Source organism: Notechis scutatus, chromosome 2, assembly GCF_049901735.1.
Source record: "Notechis scutatus isolate UNSWTSFEM ecotype Mainland chromosome 2, rNotScu1.2, whole genome shotgun sequence".
Lineage (NCBI taxonomy): Eukaryota > Metazoa > Chordata > Lepidosauria > Squamata > Elapidae > Notechis > Notechis scutatus.
The window spans coordinates 248,310,591-248,325,226 of NC_142010.1; the positions used below are offsets into that span (position 1 = coordinate 248,310,591).

General features: G+C 38.3%; 1 protein-coding gene across 4 annotated transcripts in view; it reads left to right on the top strand.

The window, feature by feature from the left end:
- Positions 1 to 14,636, top strand: part of NADK2 (NAD kinase 2, mitochondrial) — a 41,897-nt gene that overhangs the window by 8,568 nt on the left and 18,693 nt on the right. Inside the window, exons 3-8 of one of the 4 annotated variants that reach the window (XM_087958519.1) lie at positions 1,285 to 1,373; positions 5,681 to 5,762; positions 11,132 to 11,215; positions 13,028 to 13,164; positions 13,484 to 13,562; positions 14,383 to 14,526. In XM_087958519.1, the coding sequence (XP_087814645.1) occupies positions 1,285 to 1,373; positions 5,681 to 5,762; positions 11,132 to 11,215; positions 13,028 to 13,164; positions 13,484 to 13,562; positions 14,383 to 14,526 (615 nt within the window). Of the gene's footprint in view, positions 1 to 1,284; positions 1,374 to 3,720; positions 3,882 to 5,680; positions 5,763 to 11,131; positions 11,216 to 13,027; positions 13,165 to 13,483; positions 13,563 to 14,382; positions 14,527 to 14,636 lie in introns of those variants that run through there. The other 3 variants (XM_087958517.1, XM_087958516.1, XM_087958518.1) reach the window with 3 other exon arrangements.

Genomic DNA, 14,636 nt, shown 5'->3' on the forward strand with positions numbered 1-14,636 from the left:
AGCTATAATGTGGGAGTTGGGAGGGTTGCCTTCAAGTCAGTCTTGATTCTTTTGTGGTGACTGCTTGCACAAGTTCCTGCAGCTTTCTTGGCAAGTGGTTTGCCATGGCCTTTTTCCTACGACTTAAGACACTGGCCCAAAGTCGTGTAGCTGGCTTTGCACATAAATTAGGACTTGTGGTCTCTTGGTTTTTAGTCTGGAGCCTTAGCCACTACACCAAACTGGCTCTCTTAATCAGCAACACCTAATCTGAGCTGCCAACATGACTGTGTGATACTACAAACAACCATAAATGTGGGCTGATTGTTGAGCACCCAAAATGCAATCACATGGCTGCGGGGATGTGTGTGATCACTAGAACTTCAAATCTGGATTATAAGCAACCCTGGGGAGGTCAGTTGTAACTTCAAACAGTCGCTAAGCAACTTGTCGTAAGTCAAGGAATGCCAATATATGAACATTATAATTCCTGGTGTTTTCTTGGCAAGTTTTTTCACAAGTGTGTTACTATTGCCTCTACCTAGGGATGAGAGCTAAGGCAGGACGAGAATTCATGGTGTCCTGATTTCTAGCCTGGTGCCTTAACCACTATACCAAATTAGTTCCTACATTTTTCTGATTCCAAGTGGGTTCACCCAGGGGTGGGATACGACAGGGTTAACTACCGGTTCAGGATTTATGAGGTTCGGTGATTTATGTGTGCTTCCCTGCATGCTGCGAGCCGCACGCCATCAGCACGCTGCGTGCAGAGAAGCAGCCTTTGAAACAGCCCTCTTTTCCTGATTTTTTGACTGCAGCTGTGCCTCGTTAGCTGAAGTTGAAAAATCAGGAAATAAAGATCAGGTAAGAGCCTGGGTGGGTGGGTGGGTGGGCAAAAACATCAGCAGACATAGAACTGGTTCTATATCTGCTGCTCTTCAGAGCTACTGGTTCTACAGAGATGGACAGAACCGGTAGAAACCCACCCCTGGGTTCACCTTAATAAAGCATCAACAAAATTCTAATGATGTTGTTTAATTCTTGCAGATGCATGGATTACATGGATTTAACATGTGAGAAAGTTGAATGCAATAAGTGGATATTTTCACGCAACTGATAACTTGGCCTAATGTAAATTATTGATCTGTTTCACAAAATTGTCAGTAGTTCATATGAATTTTGTCAGTATTTAGGCTTTATTTTTCACTTCCTTTTTTTCCTAGGAAGTATTGACTGACTTCACTTTTTGCGTTTCTTAACCATGAAAATGAGAACAATCACTTGCTTTTCAATATCTCTTTGTAGAAATGAGAAGATTGAAGTTCGGCTTGTGAAACGGAGAGACTATGATGAAGAGACTGTCCAATGGGCAGATGCTGTTATAGCAGCAGGAGGTATTAACTTGTGAGTGGGGAAATGTATTTTGAGTTATTGAAAACTTGAGTAAATACATTTGCAGAAATATGAAAGCTAAATTTGCTAATCTACAAGTAAGTCTAAACAAAAATGTTGGTGAACTGCCAGGACCTGATGAGACTGCACGATCCAATTAAATCCAATCCTTTATTTTCTTACACCTAAGTGACAGAATATTGCCAAACTAAAGCTATAACTTTCTTACCTACTGATATATACTGATATATTCTACTGTGTGATTACCCTGAACCTCTTTCCTCTGGGATAAGTCTCCCCATCTTCACACCATCTCCCAGCCCTCCCAGCTTGCACCAATCACTTGCACACCCTCTTTGACATGTGCCTCCCATACACCCTTGTGCACACTTTTCAATCCATGCCACACCCTCATGCACCCTCCCAGACCTTGTCATGCCTCTCACATATATTCCCTGACTCATACCATATTCTCCCTGACCCTTGCTGCACCTCTTGCACACCTTGCCTGCACTGTGCCTTTATCATAGTTTTGTGTACTCTTATGCACCCTCTCCAATATAGCAGCAACCTGCCTGCCAGCCTGGCACTTCCCATTGATTTCTCCACTTACTTTGGATGTGGGAAGCCTGCAGGAAGTTGCTTTGCTTAATGACTGGGGGGTTCAGTTAATCGTGGCAACTGGATTGCAGATTTTGCTACCGCTAAGCGATTCAGCTGCACTTTATGGCCACATTGCATAGTGGTGGAAATTGATTCCAGTTGCCAGGGTGCTGGTTGCCACTTTTAAGATCCTGTGTGATTCTGAACCAAGTTATCCGGGCGTCCACTTTCTCTTTTTTCTTTCACAGCTTGAACTTATCTGACAATGCGAACAAGTCAAATAGGGTCAACTTCCTTCTGATTCCCATTTGTAAAAATACACCATCTGATGAGGATTTTACAACTTTTTTTTAATTGTTAAGTCAAATCCATTGTTCACAATGGGTGTTTTTTCCAGCAAGCAGAAGTAAACACCAATTTTCAACAAAAAACCCATATATTATGGTCACATGACCATGGATATTGCAAACAGCCATAAATATGGGCTGGTTGCTGAGCACCTAAAATATGATCACCTGTGATCACATCTGAAGCTATAATGTGGGAGTTGGGAGGGTTGCCTTCAAGTCAGTCTTGATTCTTTTGTGGTGACTGCTTGCACAAGTTCCTGCAGCTTTCTTGGCAAGTGGTTTGCCATGGCCTTTTCCTACGACTTAAGACACTGGCCCAGTCGTGTAGCTGGCTTTGCACATAAATTAGGACTTGTGGTCTCTTGGTTTTTAGTCTGGAGCCTTAGCCACTACACCAAACTGGCTCTCTTAATCAGCAACACCTAATCTGAGCTGCCAACATGACTGTGTGATACTACAAACAACCATAAATGTGGGCTGATTGTTGAGCACCCAAAATGCAATCACATGGCTGCGGGGATGTGTGTGATCACTAGAACTTCAAATCCGGATTATAAGCAACCCTGGGGAGGCCAGTTATAACTTCAAACAGTCGCTAAGCAACTTGTCGTAAGTCAAGGAATGCCAATATATGAACATTATAATTCCTGGTGTTTTCTTGGCAAGTTTTTTCACAAGTGTGTTACTATTGCCTCTACCTAGGGATGAGAGCTAAGGCAGGACGAGAATTCATGGTGTCCTGATTTCTAGCCTGGTGCCTTAACCACTATACCAAATTAGTTCCTACATTTTTCTGATTCCAAGTGGGTTCACCCAGGGGTGGGATACGACAGGGTTAACTACCGGTTCAGGATTTATGAGGTTCGGTGGTTTATGTGTGCTTCCCTGCATGCTGCGAGCCGCACGCCATCAGCACGCTGCGTGCAGAGAAGCAGCCTTTGAAACAGCCCTCTTTTCCTGATTTTTTGACTGCAGCTGTGCCTCGTTAGCTGAAGTTGAAAAATCAGGAAATAAAGATCAGGTAAGAGCCTGGGTGGGTGGGTGGGCAAAAACATCAGCAGACATAGAACTGGTTCTATATCTGCTGCTCTTCAGAGCTACTGGTTCTACAGAGATGGACAGAACCGGTAGAAACCCACCCCTGGGTTCACCTTAATAAAGCATCAACAAAATTCTAATGATGTTGTTTAATTCTTGCAGATGCATGGATTACATGGATTTAACATGTGAGAAAGTTGAATGCAATAAGTGGATATTTTCACGCAACTGATAACTTGGCCTAATGTAAATTATTGATCTGTTTCACAAAATTGTCAGTAGTTCATATGAATTTTGTCAGTATTTAGGCTTTATTTTTCACTTCCTTTTTTTCCTAGGAGGTATTGACTGACTTCACTTTTTGTGTTTCTTAACCATGAAAATGAGAACAATCACTTGCTTTTCAATATCTCTCTGTAGAAATGAGAAGATTGAAGTTCGGCTTGTGAAACGGAGAGACTATGATGAAGAGACTGTCCAATGGGCAGATGCTGTTATAGCAGCAGGAGGTATTAACTTGTGAGTGGGGAAATGTATTTTGAGTTATTGAAAACTTGAGTAAATACATTTGCAGAAATATGAAAGCTAAATTTGCTAATCTACAAGTAAGTCTAAACAAAAATGTTGGTGAACTGCCAGGACCTGATGAGACTGCACGATCCAATTAAATCCAATCCTTTATTTTCTTACACCTAAGTGACAGAATATTGCCAAACTAAAGCTATAACTTTCTTACCTACTGATATATACTAATATATTCTACTGTGTGATTACCCTGAACCTCTTTCCTCTGGGATAAGTCTCCCCATCTTCACACCATCTCCCAGCCCTCCCAGCTTGCACCAATCACTTGCACACCCTCTTTGACATGTGCCTCCCATACACCCTTGTGCACACTTTTCAATCCATGCCACACCCTCATGCACCCTCCCAGACCTTGTCATGCCTCTCACATATATTCCCTGACTCATACCATATTCTCCCTGACCCTTGCTGCACCTCTTGCACACCTTGCCTGCACTGTGCCTTTATCATAGTTTTGTGTACTCTTATGCACCCTCTCCAATATAGCAGCAACCTGCCTGCCAGCCTGGCACTTCCCATTGATTTCTCCACTTACTTTGGATGTGGGAAGCCTGCAGGAAGTTGCTTTGCTTAATGACTGGGGGGTTCAGTTAATCGTGGCAACTGGATTGCAGATTTTGCTACCGCTAAGCGATTCAGCTGCACTTTATGGCCACATTGCATAGTGGTGGAAATTGATTCCAGTTGCCAGGGTGCTGGTTGCCACTTTTAAGATCCTGTGTGATTCTGAACCAAGTTATCCGGGCGTCCACTTTCTCTTGAACTTATCTGACAATGCGAACAAGTCAAATAGGGTCAACTTCCTTCTGATTCCCATTTGTAAAAATACACCATCTGATGAGGTTTGAAAGTAGGTATTTTCAGTTACCTCTCCAATATTCCAAAAATCCTTCCCAGCAGATGTTGGTTTAATCCTTATCTTCTGGATTTCACAAAAAAACTAGTTATTCCATTAAGTACAGGAACAGAGGTTATGCTCTGAATGAATATTTGAATTCACTAGATGATATAGTTGTACTTTTTTTGTATGATTTGATAGTGTATTTGGATTATTTTATGGGTGAATATATTATTTGGCGAGAATACCTTAACCCAACCAGCCATTGATACAGAAATTTACTATATTAAGAAAAGCATAATGGATTATTGTTCATTGTTAATTTCTTATTGTCTTTTATTTTTATAGTATGATTTCAACAACTTTGTACCTCTCAATATATCAAATAATAAATATTGCAAAAGGACTATTGAACCCTCCATATTAGAATACCAATAGGCTTGATGACTTTCCCTCATAATTATTGACTGGAGTTGCCTGTTTCAAATGCACCATTGCAAAATAATTTCTCTGATTTCCAAACCTGACAAGTAGTCAGAAAGATACTCTGCTGTGAAACATTGCTGAGAGCTCTGATAGGATCATGAAATACATACTTCCCTATCCAGGGAGAATCTAATAGTCATCCATCAGAATATTTTACCAAATGAAGGTTAATTATCAGTTTAACTGAGTCTGAATCCGAATCAAGAATTATCCTCTCCAGGAGAGCATGTACCTCTGCTGTTTCAGGTGATTGCCCTCAAAGATGTGTTAGTAGCCCCCAAATGTGGTGAGGCACACATCAGCACAATATAACTCTTTTTCTCACCTTAAGATGTTTGTCCAATACTTCATTTTGGAATGTTAAAAAATTCTTAAACATGCTTTGATACCAAGCCCTGTATTTTCCTAGGTGATGGAACAATGCTTCTGGCGGCCAGTAAGGTACTGGATCAATTAAAACCAGTTATTGGAATAAATACAGATCCAGATAGGTGAGCGTAAGATTTGCTGTATCTTGTAATGAGGTTGGGTAGCCAAATAAATAAATGACACATTATAGAAATTTAAGCCCTGTAAGATATTTATGGTGCATTATTTTATATTCAACTTTTCCCCCACATTTTTTTACCTTTTACCTATATGAAAATGTCCTCAGAAACATAAATGGTCAGGTTAATTCAATTAACAGTATTATGTATTTGGAAAAAAGCAGAATTGTTCTGTAAGTATACAAAATATTCCTGTAAGTTCATAAATGTAACTGTTTTAAAATATTTGATGTCAAATATTTATTTATTTGTATCATACCTTTATTATTTTTACAAATAACTCAAGGTGACAATACTTCTCCTTGCTCCTCTTTTCCCAACCACAACAATCTTGTAAGGAAAGTTGGGCTGAGAGAGAGTGATTGGCCAAAGATCATCCAACTGGCTTTCATGGGACTAGAACTCATGGTCTCCCGCTTTAACTACTTGACCACTAATCCTTACCTAATTCTAATCCTAATCCTGATGCCTTAACTGCTAGACCAAACTGGATCTATCTATATTCCTAAATAAATCAGATGTTCTAAATTAAGGTCTACAATTTCCAGTATCGATGTATTTTATTTACTTACTAGAGTTATATTCTGCTTTTTTCATTTCCCCCCCACAATTAGTCCGTAAGATAGGTGGAAATGAGAGATAGTAACAGGCCACAAAATTGCTAATGAATTCCATGGTTAAGTATGAGCTACAACAGGGGTCGCCAACCTTTTGGACCTCAAGGACCACCAAACTCGTACTTTTAAATCCCGAGGACTTCTAATATGAATTTTAAAAAATATATAATATATTTAATATAAAAACTTATTTTTATATTAAATATAAATTTAATATAGATATAGATATAGATGCTTATTATATATAAATGCTTATTTAATTATAATAAAATAGTAAATGCTTAATCATAACTGTGGGGCAGAGCGAAGGGAAAGGAGGGGCCTCTCATCCTTTGTGGGGGAAAGGATTTAAGAAGCCACATGATACCTGGAGGCTGGGAAGATTTGGGCAGGGAGGAACTGGCTCCCCCTCAAACGAAAGAAAAGCAGAGCTATCTCACATCTCCCTCAAGTCAGAGGAAACCTCTCCCTCCTTTCCAGGTGTGGCTGCCTGGGGTTAGGAGAGGGAAGGAGGGCTGGGCTGGAAGCGCTGACGAAGATGAGCTCCTAATAACCAGGCAACACCCCCCCCCCTTTGGCCTCCACATAGGAGGACTCCCCGTGGCTAAGCTCCAGGTTTCTCCCATCGCTTCCAAGCAGAGAAGGATCCCTCCCTGTGCTGAAGGGGGGAGGTGTCGAGCCCAAAAAAGCTCAAACTCTCGCCTGCACAAACAGGCTGGTTATTAGGAGCCCGTCTTCCTCGGCACTCTTTTGGTCTGTGCATTTGGTCTCCTCAACCCCCGCCCCATGCCAAAGGAAAGCCAGCAGACTTCTCCTTTCCCCTGCTCCTTTCCCCCCCACTCAATCCTACTTTGGGACGGAGGAGAGCATGCTGGAAATATGTGTTGGCATTTCCAACACGCCTTTCTCCGGTGCTCGCCTGCAATTCTTTTCGTTCCTCCAGGCCTGCCTTGCTGGGGGGGGGGGCAGCTCTGATGTCTCTGCTGCCCCCCCAGGAAAAGAAAGCGAGGAGAAACATAGCTCTTGCTGGGGTGAAAGAGCAGAGATCGGAAGGCACAGGCAACAGAAAGTGGCGCTTTTCAAAGGCGGCAGCTTCCGTCTTCTCTTGCCTGTGCCTTTCTCGATCTCAGCTCTTTCGCCCTAGCGAGAGCTATGTTTCTGCTTGCTTTTCCTGTGCTTTCCCTGGGCAGCGATGGCTGGGGCCGTGTGGGGGGGCAGCAGAGCAGAGCGCCGAGAGGGACGAGGAAACTGACGCCGACGCTCCATTCCGAACCTCTGAACTGGATGGTGAGCGCAAACTTGCTCATTCCATCCACTCCCACCACCACCAGCTGGTACTTTTCATGCTCCGGGCCGTCCCTACAGCCCATGGCCATCAAGGAAGTGCCCAGGCCAGGAGAAGCAAACTGGAAGGTGCGGGAGTGCCACGCAAATGCAAGTAGCACGGTGCTCCTGCACCTTCTGGCCATCTCCATCGCCACTTCAGCCCGCCTGTGCTACCAGCCCCCTCTTGCTACAACAGCACCATTACCTCGTCCTGCCCAATGAGGGATGCACTGTTTTTTGCAGATTTGCGCTTGGCAAAAGGGTGGGAGCCAAGGGGTGGGTGGGCCATAATCCAGGGCTCAGCCTGGATTAATTGCTTTGGGGGGTGCTTTGGGGGGACATTTCTGTGTGGCCCACCAAAATTTTCTCGCGGTCCCTTGGTTGGCGACCACTGAGCTAGAATATTGGTTTTCCTGATCTAAATCCAACACTAAGTCTAATAGTATACTGGTATTCATTAGCATCAAAAGACATTTTTGTCTGATGGCTTATATAATTCTCATTAGAAGTGCATTCATTGGCATTTTTAGCTCATGAATTATATATCTTGAATCCATTATAATGTAAATATTGCATTGTCATCTTTTGGGAGTCCTCTGATTAAAATCAACATATCTATTGCCTTTTAAAAATTTTATTCTTTTAATGTTATAGGTTTTTTTGATGTAATAGTTGAATTCTCACTGCAGAGTTCAGGGGAAATTGGAGTTAATGTTTGGTTGTGAATCTTGCTTTTACCCAAGTCTTGTTGTTCTAAGAGTAACTGAGTGTTACTTGATAATAGCATTTGATTATCTTGAAGTAGTGGTACTTTCCACTTGGCTGTATACCTAATGCTATACAACGTACTGCTGTTCATTGATTATATATTAAAATGACATTTCATTTTAAGCAAGATGAATTCTATCTCTTGTATGTTGCTACATAATATAATATAATATAATATAATAATATAATTAATATAATATAATATAATATAATATAATATAATATAATATAATATAATAATATAATTATATTATATTATATTATATTATATTATATTATAATATAATATAATATAATATAATATAATATAATAAATATAATATAATATATAATAATATAATATAGTCTTTGCTTTTGAATATTTATCATGTACTATTTTCTCCTCTCTTTCTTTTGTCTCTAAAGCAGTAATTTGTGGGTTTGGGAGGCTTGCCTTCAAATCAGCCTTGATTCCTTTCTTGACAAATGGTTTGCCATGACCTTCTTCCTAGGGCTGAGAGGCTCAATGTCACATAGCTGGCTTTGTGTGTAAAGCAGGATTCGTGATCTCCCAGTTTTTAGCCTGGAGCCTTAGCCACTGCACTAAACTGGTTCTCTTGATCAGCAACATCTAATCTGAAAGTAGTAAAATTAATCTATTTTTAAAACCTGTGTATTTTTAATACCATGAATTGATGAAAGGAGAACATCAGTAGGTAGCTTGTATAATAGCCTCTATGTTAATTTGCATAAAACAACATGAAAATGTCGTAGGCAAAACTGTGTATTAGTTGCTTGCAAAGTTCTGTCCAAAATGTGTCAAAATTTACTAGTATTGTTACTATGAGCAGGGAATGCTGCATATGGCTTAGATATAATTAAGATGATAGTTTAATATCAGTTTCTCTATATTATTAAAAGTATTCCATGAAAGCCTTATAGATCAAAGCCATGATGGATAGTGGAGACAAATATCTTTGGACTGGTGTGATAACCATGGCATATGCAGGAGAAGCAAATGACATGAGTTGTATTTTTTTCTTTTTACTCTGCTTGTAAAGGGTTCCTTTAGTTGACTTTGGCTGCAAAAAAATGAACCTAAACATGTTTTGCATATCTATGGAACTAAAAGAAAAGATCTGATATAATAGAACTCAGTTTGTGCAATTGACAGATACATACAGAGAAACATGATGTAAATGGTCTGAGCAGAAGTTCTTTCATATGTAAACATAAATCAGTTCACATGTAAAATTGTTAGTTGTGTTTATGATGAAAAATTAAGAGGATTGGTGAAGGATGCTTGGGTGATGAGGTGCTTTGATTCACTTTGGTAGTGTCAAGAGTGAATCTTGGGGGAAAAATGGACATGGAGGAAGAGGAAAAGAAGTAAAAGAAATGAGAGAGGAAGAACAACTACTGCAGGAGGAGTAAAATCCTATATGAATAAGTATTAGAAGATAAATTAATCTCCAAACAATGATTGAAAAGTGGATGTGAGGAAAGACGGTGAAATAAAATGAAAAGAATTATATCACAAGGTGCCACTGAAGTTCATGGAGAAGTATGAATAGGTAATATTGAAAAAAAGGGTGCTTGGTGGAATGGCAAACCTCTGTAAGGGGTAATGTATAACATATAAGCAAATATTTGCAGCAAAAATTAGGAAGAGTCGAAAGACTATAGGAAAATAGTTGTAAAAATATACTCAGAGAGCAAGTTGTATTCATCTCCCTTATTCCACTGAAGATACCATACATGTATTTCCCTAAATTGCTGATCTTATAAAAATGTGGCTTTTTGTAAGGCAAGGACATTTGTCAAGTACACAAAACTGCTTCTGTATAAGAGCATGTTGCTACCTTCTTTGTTGTATGGAATAGGGAGTTGAGTTCGTCTAGAGAAATATCAAAATAAGTTGAATGTGGTCAGAATGGAATGCTTCAGAAGTGGGATGTAGAACAGGAGAGGGAAGTGGCCTTGCAGTTGCAGGAAAATAAGATGCTGATTCCAAAACACCTTGTGACATTCAGTTGGTGCCTGGATTCAATCATGCATTCTATGTATTTCTTTCTTGTCACTCACTTTTGTATTCAGTGTGCATCTGTTCATTCTGCATCCTTCAGCATCTGAGAGGTGGAACATTGTGAAAAGAAATAGTGAATGAAATGCTATTGCTGTATTTTGCTATGGTTTTTTTTTTCTAGAAATGCCTTTAATTTCTATCGCTTGCTATTTCTTAATCCCATTCTGTGCTTGCTAACACTGCATACCTTAGAAGGGAATAGTGTGATGGGTATGGGGTTTTTTGAGAGTTGTTGCTTTTGTCCACTGCATACATTTAAATATTTAAATTTAAATATTTAAATTGAAGTCTCAAACGAGAATTGTTGTGAAATAAAAGACTTTAGTGTATTCGACGTGTCTGAGAAATAGCTGATAGCTCAGCCCCCCCATGTTTACCAATTAAAATGGATGAGAATTCAGTTAGAGTAATATAATCCATTATTATATGACACATTCCTCTTTTACAATGGGTGAGAGGGAATAAATCTTTGCTTCAAAAATGTACTGAGTTTTCTAATACAATGTACTATTTCTCCATTGTTATTTGATATACAGATCTGAGGGCCACTTGTGTTTACCTGTACGATATACGCACTCATTTCCAGATGCTTTGCAGAAACTTTATACTGGTGAATTCAGGTAATATAAACTTAACTCCTTAGATAACTTTGTCTTTAAAAATATTTTTAGGTTTTAAACAAATATTGTCTAAGTATAATTGACATGTATTGGGGATAAAACCTAATGATTATTTTTTCCCATCCTACATTAATGTAGAAGTATATGAATCACTGAATGCAAAACAATGCTTAATTTTCACATATACGTATTTTGAAGTCAGTTTTAAATGAACTCAAAATATTGTCAAGAGATGGGCAAGAACTATGATATGATGATTAATATAACTTGGTAGAAATCAGTGTAATCCAACAGTGTAAATAAACTTAATTATGAAATTCACTATTTTTAAATAGAGAGTAGTAACAGTATCAGCATTAAAAACAAGGCCACTGAGAGATAAAAGTGTGCTAATCTGATGAAGTCATGACAGGGTTGCAGAAATACCAAATAAAATGGACAAAGGTCTAATGGGATACACATACCTCTTCTTACAACAGCCAGAAGAAGCTGAATGTACTCAGTGGATACAACATGCTGAAAGTCTGTCAGAGTGGGAAAAATGGTGGGAGGAATGGGCTTGGCAGGAATCTTCAGTAGGAACAATTCAGGTAGTTATGTTAAGACAGGCTTTAATTATGAATAAAGTTGAAAATAATGGTGAATCCTTCCTTCCCTTCCCTATTTCACACGGCAGCACCCATCACATTTTCCTACATGTAGTGCAAATCACATAGGTTCTGAAATGGAGAATTGGTTAGAAAACACTTTTTCCCCTCACTATGGCGCAGTGGTTACAGTGCAGTACTGCAAGCTACTTCTGCTGCAGCCAGCTGCCTACAATTTGGCAGTTCAAATCCCACCAGGTTCAAGGTTGACTCAGCCTTCCATCCTTCTGAGGTAGGTAAAATGAGGACCCAAATTGTTGGGGGCAATATGCTGATTCTGTAAACCACTTAGAGAAGGCTGTAAAGCACTGGGAAGCGGGATATAAGTCTAGGTGCTATTGTTATTTTGAAAAGTATGACGTGAGAAGGCTCTATAAATGTTAGAAGAAAATAAAATAATCAGAGTAGCTTTTTAAAAAAAAGATATGTATATGTTTGGTTAAGCTGATCATACGCTATAGTTCAATCAGAAATTTAATTCTGTTAATAAGATAATAAATTTCTGATCATTGTGTACAATGATTATCAAATCTACCAGTTATTCTTCAGTAGCTGGTATACTACCATTCTGCTTAATATTTGTTAGATATGCTAACCAGTATTTTTAAAAATAATTAAAGTAAATAAGGAATTGGTTATTTTATATTTTGGTGACATGCCTACAGATTATCTTCTAAATATTGTGTACATATGTGACCATGAATCTGGCAAAAATAATGAATTAAATAAGTCATAATTTGATTGTAATAGGAATATAATCATTAATTTTATTAAGAGGAATATTAAAGCAATAATTGCATTTTTCTTTTCCTTAAATAGATTGCATAATATTTAGATTGATTGGTTTCACACTAAATCATCTTGTATTGTTCTGAAAATTCATCTCTTCCAACATCAGAAAACCAGAAAAAGAACATTTTGTCTTTGGGATACTTGAAGTTAAATTGCCCTAGAACTTTCAGAAATTATTTAATAATTTAGACTGTGAATAAGAGTATGAATTTCCTTCCCATCAACTAAATTTCTTTGTGAGTTAAGTAATGTTTATATGAAATAGTTAATCCTTTTCTGAATGTTGTATGGGTCAGTTGTAGTGGTGATTCATGAAAAAAATTGTCAGCTGTTTTAGTTGCTTTACTTTTTGTGTTATCCCTCATCTTTAAAGATGGCAATGGAGGCAACGAATCCGGTTGTACCTTGAAGGAACTGGTATTAATCCAGTCCCTGTAGATTTACATGAACAGCAACTGAGTCAAGAACAGCACAGCAGGGCCCATGTTAATGGAAGATTTCAGGATCAAAGTGAGTACTGTTTTTCTCCAAAAATGTATTCATCTCTGATTGATGATAGTACCCAATCTTAAACTGTCATCTTCAGCTCTTAATTTACCATCTCAACAGAGTAGGAGGACATATTCAGAATAGAAATCAAATGCTTCTATTAAGTGCAGAGCTCCTATGAACAGATGCAGTCAGGTTTGTATAAAATGAATGCTTTGTATCAAGTCTGAAAATAAGGATCATCTTAATTTTAGTTCAGAGACATTTTCATGTTTGAGTGTGTTTTTAGAGACATCTGCTTGGCCTATATTTCACCCATGTAATTTGCCCATGATTGCAGGATCTCAGATTTCTGAACCACACCTCTTGCCTGTAAGATCGTTAAATGAAGTCTTTATTGGAGAGTCTCTCTCATCCAGGTATGCTAAACATCTACTTGCAAGCATTACTGTTTGGCATAGCCTGTAAACCTTTATTTGTATTAAAACATTTCCAAACTACCTGTCTCCTCAATCAATCTTTATATTCTTTTGCTTTCTTACTGATTAATCTATTGAATTGCATTCATACTTGATTACTGAATCCAAATAATAATATTTTGCTTCTGAAGCCTGTGAGAAAGCAGTTAAATGCTATATTTTTCAAGAAGTCTTACATATTCATTTTATTGTGAGTTGTTGAAAGAAAAATCATTAGTCGGTCTTTAATGTGTCTAATTTTCACCTTGCTTGTTATGTCTTGGTATTGGATTTTTGATTTTAGTTATCACTGTTCCACTGGGCTATGTTAGCTATGTAAAAATTGCCTTTTCTAGCATTGTCTAATAGAACTTCATATTGAAGTAAAAATAAATAAGGGACAAGGGGATTTCTCTCACTTGTGGCTTGAATTCAGAATTTCATTTTGAATTTTAATGAAAGTTGGGACAATTATGTAGAAGGGAAACTAGTATGTGTTTCTGTTGTGTTCAATACTAGTAGATTCCTGCTAATTGTAAACAAAATTACCAGAAAATTCTAAAAGGCTTTCAAAATGGCTTGCTTTTGTACTAACAACATGCTGGAGTTTTGAAAACTGATCTAAAAAAACCCTATCCATCAAAAATAAATCTTTATTCTTTAAAACCTACTTTTTAAAACTGCTGCATACAAATTAATAATAAAATTTTCAGCCATGTTTGAAATTAGCCTTTTTAGACTGGTACATGCCTGATGTCGGGCTGTGTTCTGTCTTATTCAGGGTGAACTATAAGTCCTGCAAACCCAGTTTTAAATTCTCCCTTCGTAGGGCTTCTTATTATGAAATATCAGTAGATGATGGTCCATGGGAGAAACAAAAGAGCTCAGGTCTCAATATATGCACTGGAACAGGATCAAAAGCTTGGTAAGTTTGGTGTGCTTCTGTCGTATCACTTAATCTGTGGAAATCTTCCAAAAGGAATAATATATAGCACCTTTATTTTGATACAACATGCTATACCGCTGTTATAAGAA